At 35.3% G+C, this 12998-nt stretch overlaps 1 protein-coding gene across 4 annotated transcripts in view; it reads right to left on the bottom strand.

Annotated features, from left to right (window-relative positions):
• UNC80 (unc-80 homolog, NALCN channel complex subunit) overlaps window positions 1-12998 on the bottom strand; it is a 228889-nt gene that overhangs the window by 115737 nt on the left and 100154 nt on the right. For all 4 annotated transcript variants that reach the window (XM_025892412.2, XM_073879220.1, XM_073879217.1 and 1 more), the window contains exons 23-24: window positions 4284-4496; window positions 919-1054 (exon numbers count right to left, since the gene is read on the bottom strand). In XM_025892412.2, the coding sequence (XP_025748197.1) occupies window positions 919-1054; window positions 4284-4496 (349 nt within the window). The remainder of the gene's footprint in view (window positions 1-918; window positions 1055-4283; window positions 4497-12998) is intronic.

Consider the following 12998-nt stretch of genomic DNA (forward strand, 5'->3'; position numbering starts at 1 on the left):
AAAGGTAATAAGTTTTCTTTGATTGTTATTTAATTATGCACACTGTTACACCCTAGTCATCCTTTTACATTTCATGACTAGAAAGATGAAGTAGGGTTGGCATCACTTAACTAAGAACAGTCTTTAACATAATCAGGGAATTTGAGTTTCAAATCACTCGGGACAGTCAAGAGGAAGAGGCCTCACTGTCTTCACCAGATAATGTTACTAATTCCATTACCATTTAGGAATTGTATGGCCCAGAAAAGGCAGTGATACACATACACAACAAGCTTGTATGGTGTAGAACACATGTGTGCACAAAATGGGGTTGAAGAGGAATGTACAGGAATCTCTTTGTCTCTACTCTTCTATGGCAGAACTCGCTTCTAATTTTAACAAATAAGTACAGTATAGCAGACATTCACAGTCTAACCATCTCAATTATTTAATATTTCAAATTCATGTTAAATACATGTTAGTAATTATTCTAAGGAATCCACTACTTTAATGATCTGGGAAGCATTTCATGTTCAATTCTATTTGGTCTATTTTTTTTTTAATCTCCAAGAGCAACAACAAAATGTAAAACCTGGTTAAACCTCTACTGGGTCAGTAATTTGCTGCTCTATTTGCTCAGAGAAGCCTAAAACTAATTTTTGTGTAATAGTAAGAGTCATAGACTACAAGGCAACGGATGCTTCATATTGCCTGCAACTCCTTGTCTCTGTCTATAGTCTTCTTTTTCTGGTTCTCGCCCTCTCTTTGTGTGGCTTTATGCACATGCATCACATCCATGCAGAGGGAATAGGGGAAAAGGCGCAGTGGGGAGACATGAGAAGGTGGTAAGAATGTGAAAGAGGAAAGAGAAATATTAAGTGCTCCTAAAGCAGAGATTCTTACAAGCAGGGGTTCTTGTAGTAAAGGGAGTCTCCTTACTGTCATCTAAAAAGTCTTCTTCCTCATCCTCCTTTCTCAGTCTCCTCTTGGTCTCCTCATCATAAATGAGACCCAGCAGGTTGGCGGGGCTCTCACTTTCCCCGTGGCACAGCTCATTCAATCGGACTCCAATCGCCTACCATGGGGAGAAAAAGAGCGAAACAGCACAAAGTATGTCAGACTGTAAAATAGGCTCTCACATTATAGAGGTCATAAGCAACTGTTAATGGGAAGGTATGTATAAACTACTAGGGCACATGAAACCAAGAGACTGATACCGAAACATACCACAGAAGCCTCCTCTATGCGCCACGATGGTGTTGCCACCACGTTTCCCTATGTGGAAACCCAGAGGTGGATGGCATTGACACTATCTCCAAGGTTATTTGGAGACTTATAGGAACCGGAACAATACCTATGTGTTCTCATACAAATTTTTTTCTGAAAATATTTCCACTTACTCGAAGGTCATCTATTTTATAGGTCTCCTACAAGGGAGTATGCAGTTGTTTTTAATGGATGATTTTGTTGTAGTAAAAAAAGAAAACAAGAATTCACAGTTCCTCCAAGTGCTTCTGATTATGCTATTTTATGAGAATGTCACTGCCATGCTAATGAGTTGGAGGTTGGCATGAATTCTAACACAGCAGTTATATTTATATCTGCCATTATGTACACAATTAATGGCTTTTTTATAGACTTTGTCCCTCACTCCATGATACCCTATAAACTAGTAAGAAATACTAAGTATTCTTTTGGTAGAGTATCCAACATCAACATAGAACCAATACCTGCTGTCTGTTCTGAATCATCATGTACTATTGTCTGATTTACCAAAAGGAATTTTCCATAAAGATACAAAATATGCCACCACCTCTTTCTAATTCTTTTTATTTTCCAATTATATACTGTGTGCAAGACAAGAAGAGACACGTGCTTAGGAAGGAGAGTCAAAAGCTAAAATGAGCACTGAACTTGGGGTTTGACAGCTTGGTTTCTCTGTGCATTCCAGCTAATTTTATTCTTCCTTCCTGTATTACTTCTTTCAAATATTTAGAGAAGTTGCTGGATTCTGGGCATGCATGAAATTAGACTTTCTACTGGAAACTGACAAGGATATGTCTTCAAATGAAAACACAAGTTGTTTGAATGTCTTGGCTATCTGGAAGCAAAAAGGTCTCCTTAAACTCTGGAATTAAGAGACAAGTAACAAAAACTCTATCCATGAGAAAGAAAGCAGTGTAAAAAAGGTGTCACAACTTCCTAAAAGTTCAGGCACTACCCTGAGAAGTTTTAAGCAAATGAAACAAAATATAAAAACAAAAACTACTACCTCGACAAAAAGCCTTGTCCTGATGTTACTATTTTGGAGATCTTCTCTAAAGGAGACATGCAATTATGAGTCCGGAGTGGAGCCAACAAACTTAATAGTGAGATTCAAAGGGGAAAAAAAAATCTGCATCGATCATTCCAGGATGTTGACACTAAGCAATTTACATTAAATCCACAGTTCATAAAGCTTAAAAGGTTGCTCAGAAAACAAACTTGTCTGGGATAATAATAAATGTCTAAATAATAATTTAGAGCTCCATGTCTCTTCCAAGGCTTAAAAAATGCCTCGAGGATAGGTTTGTTCTTTTTTTCTTCATCAAATATTTATTAAGTGAGGTTATTTGTTAGGTATTAAATAAAACAGAGTTGAATAAATTGTTACAGTATGTCAGTATCTTTGCTTCATGTGCCCTAGTAGATTTTAAACCTTAGCTCAAGGTGGCTAAGCAAGCTGTGGTCTGGGGTTCAAATACAGGGTGTCTGTTTTTTGGCTCTTCCCCTCAAGGAGCTTACAGTCTCCTGGCGAGGCAACAACACATCAGGATAACACATTAAATGTCAAAAGAGACAAAAAACACTTTAAACAGTTCAGAAGATGGACAGATTCGATTCAGTCAGAGAATTATAGAGTGTCTCTTTGCTGTCGATTTTGAAGGACTGGTGTTTTGGCTAAAGCGGAAGGGGAGGAGCGGAAACTCCAGAAGGAGAGTTCCAAAAGATCCATCGAGGAAGTGCACTGATGTGTTCAGAGACTGACAAGTAAACCACATGGTTGAAGCACACTTTTGTGAGAGGAAATCATGTGCAGGAAGGCTGGCAAGGTAGACTGGGACTAGATCCCATAGTTCTTGAAGCCGAACTTCATTTTGTATTCTAAAGAAGGATGAAGGGTAATGTGTGAGTGGGGGAAAACCCTTACTCATTTGAGAGACTCTGTGTTAACTGCCTAGAAATGCACAAACCATGTATCCTTTCAAAAATGAATGTAATAACTTATTATCATTGAATACCTCTTAGACAGAAAGGATTGAGATAAATGGTCTTTTAGCTATATTAGCTCATTTGACTTCATCATCCATAATCTTGGTATGGTTTGAATACTAAGAGAGAGCAGTGATGCCAGACTAAGCAATTTGGGTTTTATCCCAAGGGAAAAGGAGGGCCACTGAAGCATTCTAAGTGGGTAAGAAACACCATCTGATTTGCATTTTAGCCTAATCACTGTGAGAGTAGCTTGGAGAATGAATTAGAGGGGGCAAGTCTGGAAGCCAGGAGATAAGGATGAATGTTCTGCTTTTAAGTGGGCTCTGCCATATGGAGATCATTTTATTGACAGTGTGTAGGATGGGTCAGATGGGGGGAGACTGTGGGAAGAAGACCAAATAGGAAACCATCTTAGTCATCCAGATGAGAAGGAATGAAGATGTGACCTAAGAGGACGTTGGTGGCAAGGAAGAGTGGCGTCAGTAAGGGAAGGGAGGTTGGCCTATGTTCAAAGGCTGCCATCTTAGATAATGGTGGTACCATTTATAAAAATAGAGAGTTTAGGAAGGTTTGCAGATCGGGGTGTATTTATATGGGAAGAAGAGTTTTACTTTGGTCAGATTGTGTTTCAGGGTATTAAGTGAATGCCTCTGGAGTGCATTTGGCAATGTTGGCCTGGAATCTGAATGGTGCTATGGATAGAGAAGTCTGTGCTACCGGCATACAGGTTAAGGTTGGAAACACAGGAATAAATGTAGTCCTGGGGGAGGTTATGCAGGAAAAAAATTATAACAAATTCTGGGAATGTGTACATTTGTAAAGGGGGAGGAGACAGAGTTCCAAGGAAGGAGACAGAGGAGATAATGTCTAACTTCATAAATTTATTGGGAAGATTAAATGAATTAAAGTTTATTTTCCCCTAAGATGTTTTGTTCCGTGCCTGGTACATAACAGACACTTAATAAATTGTCTCCCAAACAAACATAAACACTACCTTCTTCACTTCACTCAAGCACCCCGATTTTTATGTAAGAAAATCAAAAGCTCACGTCTCCCCATTGGTAGAAGAGCTTGGCAGCATTCCACTGCAGCTTCTGGTTCCGTTTGTTGCCCACAATGGGGGAGCGGCCCCTTGAAAGGCCTTTCTTGGTGATATTCACGTGATGCCCTTTCATCCACTCTGGCCAGTTGCCACGGTTACAGCGGTGAACAAACCGGGCACATTCCAGGAACAGAGCTGCTCTGGCTACCACAGGAGCTTCCTGAGGACGGTTGTCAAGGAAAGAATGATGTGGGATTAATGAACAATAGGCTGACCTTCACGGGAATTACTATGTATTCTTCGTTCTTTTACTCTCCATATCTTGATTTAGGTTAGCCATATTTCCCAGGGGAGTAGTATCATGGTTAATGGTAGTGGGAATTCTGGAAAATGAATCCCTGAAGACAAATTGGGATAGTGCAGAATTAGACATTTTAAGTAGATTTCTGTGTTTATAGTTTTCCCCTTTTGAAGAATCTCAAGTAATTTCATGACTCTCTTTTTGCATAGTTAAGAGGCAGCTGGGATTTGAATGCGAGAGTGAGACAATTTTCAAAGGAATTTTTCAACATGAACCTTTTGTTAAACCTAAAATTTTAACCTGAAGCAAATAAATATTCAATTTCTAGAACCAGTCTTATGTTAATCAAGGGAGTCAAGAGTGATTTTGTTCCAACAATAATCTGTTATTTATGACCATCCACATGCTCCAAAGAAGTACTGTTTCTGTTTCGATTGTTTCTGCACCTTTTGGCTAGTAAGAAAAGGAAGTGCTTATTAGATTTTGTTGAGTTAATCTTTTTTCTCCTGACTTTGTCATGAATAACAGATCAAATTCTGCTTAAATAGGCATGGTCTCAATTGAAAATGTTCAACAAAGAGGAAATGATTTAATTGATAAATGAAAAACAGAGCATTTCTTCAGAAAAATAGAAATTTGGTTCCATCCTGTCATGTCAAGATGTATTTGAAAAAAAAATAAAAGAAGAAACAACTTTTAGTTGATACCCAGAAAATAGTAAGTATATGCTACCTACTGAAATCTTTACAAGCTAAATAAATAAATAAGTAAGGGAAGGAGCATGAAGTTTCCCTAGAAGGTCAACAGGTCACAAAGAAATACATGCATCAACAATTAATGTGTATTTTAACTTGTGCCAGTTTAAAAAAAATACATCACAATATTAGGCATCACCTCAGAGTTACCCAATAACCATAAGTTGATTAGTAACCACAGGTTTTCAAACTGAAACACTTTCCATCATTTCAAACAATAATGTTCTTAACAATGCCTTGATCCACGATGTTAAAATAGGGGCTAATATATGAAGCATATCAATTACATGCCAATTAGTTTTTACGAGTTGTAATTCTTAATTATAATAACAAGCTTCTGGTCTAGAAAGAATATCTTCATTTCAATGTTTTTAAAGTGAGGTATAATTTTTCTACCATCATACAGCTGGGAAGAGGTGACCACAGGATTCAATACCAGATCTCTCTAATGCCCAAATCTATGTCAGTTCCTCTTCAGTATCTGCACTGCCTTAATTTATGTACATCTAAATCTTGGCAAAAGATGATCTCTAGAAGGCATGTAGAAAGTCATTGTTTAAAAATGGGACATTAATGTCATGTAATGTTATTCTCTAAAACACAGATATATGATCACATCATTTTCCTATTTAAAATTTTATTATAGGCTCCATCCACCTCAATAATAACATGAATAAAGAAACTCAACCTTTGTTATCTGGTTCATCTCCCTTTCTATCCCTCTATCAAGTACTTTATGATCTAACTGCATCAAACTGGTTACAGTCACCCCAATATGACATCTTACACATTTTCATATGTTGTTTCCATCATTTGCAGAGCTGTTAAGCCCCTTTTCCATCTGGCAAATTCCCACTTTTAAGAATAAAATACCTCCTCTAAGAAGCCTTCCTTAATTTCTTTCTTCTTAGGCAGAGTTGGTTACTTCATACTTTGAGTACCACAGTATCTCAAGCACACTGAATGATTCAAGTGAGTTAACCCTTTAAGCATTTTCTCATTGTCCTCAACTTAGAAGAAGCCATCAAGAATTCCAATAAGAAATATATTTATGTAGGAACTTAATTTCACAAAGCATATGACGTATTGCTACTATGTACAAAGTTAACCTACGTGAAAAGGCAGAATACAAGATGAACACTAATAGTGAGAACCTATCATTAATAAAAAATGGACACTAATGATGAGAATCTATCATCCACTACATTGGTGCTAAGATTTGGTAGCAGGTCACCGGAACAGAAAGACTTGAGATTGCAGAGGGTCAAATGACTTTCTGCATCAAACCTATCAATATTGTGGTACCATAACATAGAGATTAAATATCTACACTCTGTTCTTGTATTAAATATTTATTTAATTAAACATCTCAGATATGCTAATCTGTGTCTGGAAAAGGCTTGAACATCTGTCTCTGAAAACATATGGCAGTCTGGAGGGCAAGGTGAGAAACGTGAATTTATTCTTAGCCCATCACATTTTGACACATTCCCAATATAAAGCAATGGGATTAATTGCTTAATGGTAGGATTACTGCTGAGGTAGCGTTGTGTCATAGACCCTGGCTCCTACGGGATTACCAAGGGTGAAAGTTAACCCACTCAAATGTATGGGGCAGAGGATCTTTTTATTGCCATTAACTTTAGATGATGATGAGAAGGTTAGCAACAGATGAATGAGAAATCCAAACTGTGCTTTGTGAGTATTCCCATGTAGATTGTCTTGCCTTCTTCAGAAAAAAAAATGGTTTTATTTGCTTAAGAAGCTCAGGGCATTTTGAATGAAAAGCAGTTATGATTTTCTGCTCTCAAAAACGAGTTATAATAAAACTCTGATATTACACCAGTTATCGGCCCTAGGAAATCCTAAAGTTTGGAAATGGAATTGAGATCAATATGAAAATAATTCCCACTAACTCGGCAGCACAATCTTAAAGGGAGAGGTGATTATTATCTGATGAATTTGATCCATTGTTAAATTGTAAATTGTGAAACCAGGTAACTTTTGGAAATGTTGCTCTCTGCATTAAGGAATGAGGACATAGAGTAACTCAAATATTGCCTTTTAATTATAATCCTCATGAACCTGGCGGGTGAAAATAGGCTTGAAACCCTATAGTCAAGATGGCACTGAATACTAGCACTTTCTGGGGGTATTATAGTATATGTTATTGTACAGACAATTGAGGGAGTTGTTGAGGACTCTACAAAGCTAAGGACTCTACTGTGCAACTTGGTAGAAGATACTTAGCAGTAAGTACTGACATCACACTGTGTATGAAAGAGCATTCAAGGCATTCTAGGGTGGATGTGGCTATGGGGAATTTTTTCCCTTATAAGTTCCTTTCAAAGTGTAGTTTAGAAAGTATTGATTTTTAGGGGCAGGGTTATCGAATACCTTGGACAACAGATTCTTCCTGGACATAAAGAAGAGTCATTTTTTCCTCTTTTGATGGATCTTACCTCTTATAGCTCAGCACAATCTGAAGAAGCAGCAAAAAATGGAGACATGACAGAATGGATAAGGATGGATTCACATCACAGAGAAAAACAGCACAAATGGAGAAAAATGAATCAGAAGAACGCTGCATGGATGAAAAGAACCACAGAGTATCAGAGCATAGTCAAAGTGAACATCTAAACAAAATTTGATACCATTGGTATACCACAGAGAATTTTTACTGGTGGTCCTGAAAGAAAAGTAGGCTTATGTAAATTTCTTTCTTATTCGCATGTCTGTTAGATCACCTTTTTATGTTCCATAATGCCATGGAGTGGCTTCAATTCAATTATGGCATAACTTCACAGTTTCAGACAAGCAAGAATCAATTTTAACTGGGAAGATTAGATTGACCTGAAATATTAGATTAAATCATATGGAATTTGTAAGCTTGAAGGTCAAAAATAGTTGAATACTAACAGTTTCACGTGGTTTGCTCTTATATAAGATATTCTCTGCAATGACTACAGAGCTGTTCAGTTAAAGTTACAAAATGTTCTAAGAATGTCATTACGCAGCATGGTTTTCTCTAACATTCTGCAATGAGAAAACTTCAAGTGTTGGCTACCTTTCCTTGACTTCTTTTGTCACTTTTCCCTGCATTTTATCAGATCATTATGTATATTGAGTGTTTCCTTTATGAAAGTGAAGGAGAGAATTGGAACACTAATTCAAACAGCTATGCTTTATCTTACCTGGGGACTTAGAAAATATTGTTACCAAGATACGATGGTTAATTGAAGGCTATAATTGCAATACATTCCTATCCCTGAAGAACTATATCTAAACTTATTATGTGAGAAGAAGTCCCAATTCTGAAAACTCATATAAAAACACTGGACAGGAATTAACTGTTTTAAAAGACTGAATATTTTATGTCAGCCCCTGGGGAATTACATAATATTTTTATTGCCTACAATAAAATATAAAGCTCTTGCTGGTGCAAGATACCTACTTACTTAAAACCAGTGGGACTAGGTAGTTATTGTGGGTCCTAGTGTGCATTGGAAGCTCGTTTGCTAGAGGGCATGTGCTTGTGCGTCAGTATTTATTACTTAGTCTGTATTGAATTCTCTGCCTGGCTGAGATCATTAAGTAATGGACCGGCTGCATCTGCCCTTGCTCATTTCCACAGTAGCTGCGGGCAACTGAAATCATTCAGTTGTCAGGCTAGAGGCAGGCATTATTTTTTAGTACATGGTCTAGATGGCTTGCCGTTTTAACAGTTACTCAGATCACACTAATATTTTGGGTAAGTATTATAAAAACCAAATGAAGTCCTCTGCTTCTGACAATATGATGGATTAGGTGTAAAAACAAACTTACTTTGGTTTAGACATCTAAAAATACTGGAAAAATATCCCCTAATTTCTTCATCTTGTTTTTGCTTTTGTTTCTAACATGAGATAATAGACTATGGGATAGTAGAAACTACAAGAAAGTGTAATTCTGGGTGGAGAACAGAGACTGGTGCGAGCTAGCATAGGAATAATTACCCTGAGGGTTTCTATCGACTAAGGAGAGGCACTGGGTTTTCAATGGGCCATGAGTTAAATGTTTGGGCCCAAGCAGAGCAGGAGGTCAGTTCGTTTACCTCTATGTAAAGTCCAGATCCCAGGTGGGAGTCACCTTCAGTGGATGAATAGGAAAAAGATCTACCCCACAGAAGTAGGCTTGCCTGACTAGGTTTGGCTCTGGGTAAAACAGGAAAAAAAAAAAAAAGTGATTCTTTTATGAGAACTCTGTTAAAAATCCCACATTCTTGTATAATTTTGGACTAGAATGGGCACTATTTCTATGCTCCTTGACCACCAAAATGAGTTTAAAAATGGTCTTAAGTTGGTGGTGTTTCCAGATGCTTGAGAAAGGAAATCCTTTCTGGAGGAATACTTTAAATCAGTACTTCTCAAATCTTCGAACTTGAGTGTGCATTAGAGTCACCTGGGAATATAGAAAAAAAAATAGATTGTTTTTGTTCTCATTCCAGAGATTCTGATTCAGTAGATCTGTTGAGGGTCTGAAAATGTGCATTTCAAACATGCTCACAGATGATGATGATTTTGTGGTCCACTAAATAACACTGCTTTTAACACAGGTCTTAAGGAATTCCTACTGATAAAGTTCTAAGAAGTTAAGTTCACATAAAAAATACATTTAAAAAATCCACCATGAGTAAGAGAAGAAACAAAGTATAGAATCAAATCCACAAAGACAGCAATTATTGGAATTATAGTGTATTGAATATATTTAAAGATTAATGTGGGTATTCTATGAATGATACAAGTATGATGAAGAATTAGGTTATCAAAGTTGACCAGGCACTTTTAAAACAAGAATCAAATAAAACTTCTACAAATAAAAAGTAGCACTTGAAATTTCAAACTCAGTGTATAGATTAAAACACAGATTAGATCACATTTTTTCCAACTTCAGCACTATTGACCATTTGGGCCAGATAATTCCTTATTTTATGAAGGGTACACTATGTATTATGAGATGCTTATCAGCATTTCTGGTATCTACTCAGGAGATTCTAGTAGCAATCATCAGGTTGTGACAATGAAAAATTCCTCCAGACATTGTCAAATGTCCCTCGGTGGACAAAATTACTCGTGGTTAAGAACTGTGGGATTAGACAAAATTGAAGAGACAAAGTGAAATGGAAGAGATATCTCAGAAATTTATTCAGGATATAGACTGAAAGAAACAAAAAAAAATATGAAAGAAGTTGTCAAAAGCAGAGGATAAACTGATAAGACCTATCATATACCTTTTCAATTTATAAAAATAAAGATTAGATAAAATGTGAAAGACATAATCTTGGAAGAGAAAATAGAAACATTTTCAGAACAGATGTAATATGCCAATTACATGAAACTGTAAAATATCAAAAGTAAAGAGAAGATATTAAAAGCAATTGGGGAGGGTGGGCAGATTATATTATATATATTCCTATACATAATAGAATGTCAATTAAGCCAGAAGAGAATGGGATAATACTTTGAAGTACAGAAAGAAAATCTTAGCCTATAATTATAATTCCAGCAAAAGAATCTTTCAAGAATGAGACCAAAACAAAGACATTTTTAAGTGAATTGTAGCTGAGAGAGCTACTTCCAATTGATCATCACTAAAGAAACTTCTCAAAGGTCTCCTTCAAAAGGATGGATCTTAGAGGAATGTATGAGATGCAAGGAGAAATGGTGAGCAGAGAATATGCTAAGCTTTTGGGTAAATTTAAAAATAACTTTCCTGAAAATCAACAAAAATAATGTTTTCTTCGTCAATGTTAAAAAACAACAACAACAACATACAACTAAATCTCAAACAAGAGTTGGGGTTAAAATCTTCTACAATATTTTACTGTTTGAGAGAAGAGTAAAGATATTAATTTTAGACTTCATTTAAATTTGTAACTTAAAAAAATAAAAAGAGAATGATTTCCAAGCTAGTGAAGAAAAATAAATAAAACAAAACTAAACCAAACCAAACCAAATCAATAGAAATAAAACTAAATCCAACACAATCTAAAAGAGGACATGGATAGAAACAAGAACATACACACAGTGAAATAATGAAAAAAATGTGATAAATAAGCAAAAAAAAAGGGGGGGGGAGCGAATCTATATCAGCAATCATAATCTGTGCAAATGTACTAAATTTTCCAGAGGAAAAGGTTGTTAAAGTGGTATAAAAAATTCAAATATCTGTTTTTTATGAAAGTCATACCTAAAACACAAAGATGCAGAAAAATTGAAAGTAAAGGATTGGCAAAAAAAGACATACCAAGCAAATGCCAAACCTAATAAAATGGTTTCAGCTATATTAGTATCAGAGAAAAATCTATCTTAAGGTAAAAAGTATTACTAGAAATAAACTGGGTCATTAGCTAGTGATAAAAGGTTCATAGCACCAGATACCTGTCACACTTCTAAACTGCTAAATAAATAAAAATGGTCAGAACTACAAGTATAAATGCCATCAAATTTGCCATCAGAGATTTAAACACAACTTAGTAATCAACAGATCAAGCAGTAAGAAGTAAATAAAAATGGATATTTGAATACAAAATGCTGTGCCCCACAACTGGAGACTATACATCTTTTCAACCACAAATGGGACATTTATGACAACTGATAATGTTCTAGTCCATAAAAGAAGTCTAAATTAATTCCAAAGAATCAATAAAAATAAAGTTACAAATGAATAACAAATAGATGCCTAACAAAACTTAGAATTTATAAATTGAAACACACACAACTAAATAACCCATGGACAAAAAGGAAATCATTAAAGAAATTAAAAATTATTTTAAAATAAATTAATAAAATAAATAAAAATACAGCTTATCAGAATTTATGGTTTGTAGTTAAGGCAGTATTTAGAGGGAAATTAACAGCTAAATGCTTAATTTTAAAAAGAAAAACTAAAATTATAAGCTAAGCAATCAACCAATAAGCTAAAGAATAATACAACAAATTCAAAGTAAGAGAAGAAAATAAAAACAAGAAGAGAAATTAGCGAATTTGAGAATGAAGATAAAACAGACTCAACAAGGTCATGAAAAAAGACTATAAAATTGACAAATACCTGGCAAGTCTAAAAAGAAAAAACTCTCACATTTTAGGAATAAAAACAGGTAAAATAACTACAGATGCTGCCAAAATTGAGAACTAATAAGAAAATGTTATGATAAATTTTATGTCAACAAACATGAAAATGTTGGTTAACAAGTTACTAAAAAAATTAAAATTACTTAAACTGACTCAAAAACTAGAACTTTTGACTAATCAATTCAGAACTGAATTTCAATTATCTCTAAATTTATCAACGGACTCAATAGAATTCCAAGAATAAATTAAAAGATTTTCAGAAACCTCACAATCTATAAAATTCACACAGAAGAGCAAAGAGCCATGAGTAGCTTAGGTGATGTTAAAAGTTCTAGCTATTAAAACAGAGTAGTTTAACTCTGGGTAGAAGGGGAATGGAACAGAAAAACAAACAAACAAAAAAACAACCCCTCAGAATTACACTCATGCATGTATGGAAAACTGACACATGATTAAGATAATACAATGAATTCAAAACAATGAATGAAATGAATTATCTGCACATGAGAGAATAGAGTATGAACTAGTAATATATTATGCTAAGATCATTATTT

This window comes from Callorhinus ursinus, unplaced genomic scaffold, assembly GCF_003265705.2.
Source record: "Callorhinus ursinus isolate GAN/ISIS: 27379988/994484 unplaced genomic scaffold, GSC_fseal_2.0 scaffold2, whole genome shotgun sequence".
NCBI lineage: Eukaryota > Metazoa > Chordata > Mammalia > Carnivora > Otariidae > Callorhinus > Callorhinus ursinus.